Raw genomic sequence first — 1508 nt, 5'->3', positions numbered from 1 at the left:
TGTGGGGAGCACTACTCCTGCTCCAGTGGGATGAATGTTTCACTAATATGCTGCTGATTGTTGGCCTCAGTCCCCTGAATGTGGTCTTGACACACGTCTCACAACACATGACCTCAGTAACCCAAAGGAGTCTGCTGATGGTTAGCGGTAGCATCAGCTGCTAACACTGGGGTAACAGACCTTAGGTTGACTGCTCCTCTGGACCCCTTTCCTGTCAGCCTCACAGCAGATTGTGTGACACGCTTCAGCTTTGGAAGACTTCAGATGCACAGAGAAGATTTCAGGCAGCATTAAACATGGCGGTCCTGACGTTCCATTCACTGTGGGAATATTGTGTTCGCTTCAAGCAGGCAATGTCTTCTGATGTCAGAGGAGGTGCTCTTTTGTTAAGGAGCGGCACCCTACCTATAACATGCTGTTGGAACCCTTGATATGCCTGCAACAGCAGTAAGCTTTTGAATTCCTGCTAATATATCTACTATCACCACATCCTGCGTTTGCTCTGTCTTCGTTCTTACTACAAGCTGAGATCAGTCGAACTATAATGTGGACCAAAAATCCAGACAAACTGCTTTTACAGCAGCATAAGTGAACTAAAGCAGATCAGCTGTACTGGCCATGTACATTCGCATACATGGAATTTGAGTCTGGTTTACACATTGCTCTCAACATACATACATGGAATATACAAATAAACAAGAAAAACAAGGACATTAAAGACAACAAAGTAGAACAGAGAAACTAAGCATAGACATTTAACTACTGTGTACAATATCAATATATATGAAAGAATATATATGAACATAAAGATCAATGACAATGGATTTGGGATATTAGTGCAAGTGGTGGTAATAGTACAAATAGCATTTGTAACCAAACATCCCCTTTTGACTGAAGTAATTTCAGTACAGGCATAGAACTGTTTGAGAAGTGGGTAGAAGCTAACCCTCAGCTAACTTGTTACATATTGAATGTTTTCAGCAAAGTAATGGAGCAGTGCGAGACCTTCAAAGAAGACCCCATGGAAACCAGTCATGGACAGGAGGTAAACTATGGACAAAGAGGTTGACATCATCGGAGCCATAACTCCCAGCAAACATCAGACAAACCCACCCAAGGCCCCTCCCACTGTCACCACCACAAGGGGCAATCATGTGCATTGTTATTCTTATCATTCTCATTCTTTTGTAGAACAGAAATGTGTCTCTGACCCTCTTCACAGCCGTTCGGACAAAACCTACGACCCATAGGACTAAAGGTGTGGTGCGGGGAGCTCCCTTTGCTGCACTGAGCATCTCTTCTGTTGGGACTGCGTTGTGGGGATGGGTGAATGCTTTCTCTCCGTGTGTGTGTGTGTGTGTGTGTGGTGTGTGTGTGTGTGTGTCAAAGATCTAAAGATGGAGCAGAACAGGTGGAGTGATGCTCACTACTACTAACTGTGTAACATAGCAGAAAAGGCTCAAAGCCGTGTAGTGTCCTGGAGCCATCAGAGGGCTCAGCTCTCAGGC

The 1508-nt window shown here is 44.6% G+C and overlaps 1 protein-coding gene across 2 annotated transcripts in view; it reads left to right on the top strand.

Moving 5' to 3' along the window:
• zer1 (zyg-11 related, cell cycle regulator) overlaps positions 1-1244 on the top strand; it is a 23930-nt gene extending 22686 nt beyond the window's left edge. For both annotated transcript variants that reach the window (XM_079288943.1, XM_079288942.1), the window contains one exon: positions 982-1244. In XM_079288943.1, the coding sequence (XP_079145069.1) occupies positions 982-1069 (88 nt within the window). In that variant the 3' untranslated portion in view covers positions 1070-1244. The remainder of the gene's footprint in view (positions 1-981) is intronic.
• The last annotated feature ends 264 nt before the right edge of the window (positions 1245-1508 follow it).

The sequence above is a fragment of the Melanostigma gelatinosum genome (assembly GCF_949748355.1).
Source record: "Melanostigma gelatinosum genome assembly, chromosome: 18".
Lineage (NCBI taxonomy): Eukaryota > Metazoa > Chordata > Actinopteri > Perciformes > Zoarcidae > Melanostigma > Melanostigma gelatinosum.
Note: the sequence above shows the minus strand (reverse complement) of the source record. Positions and strands in the feature narration are given on the sequence as shown.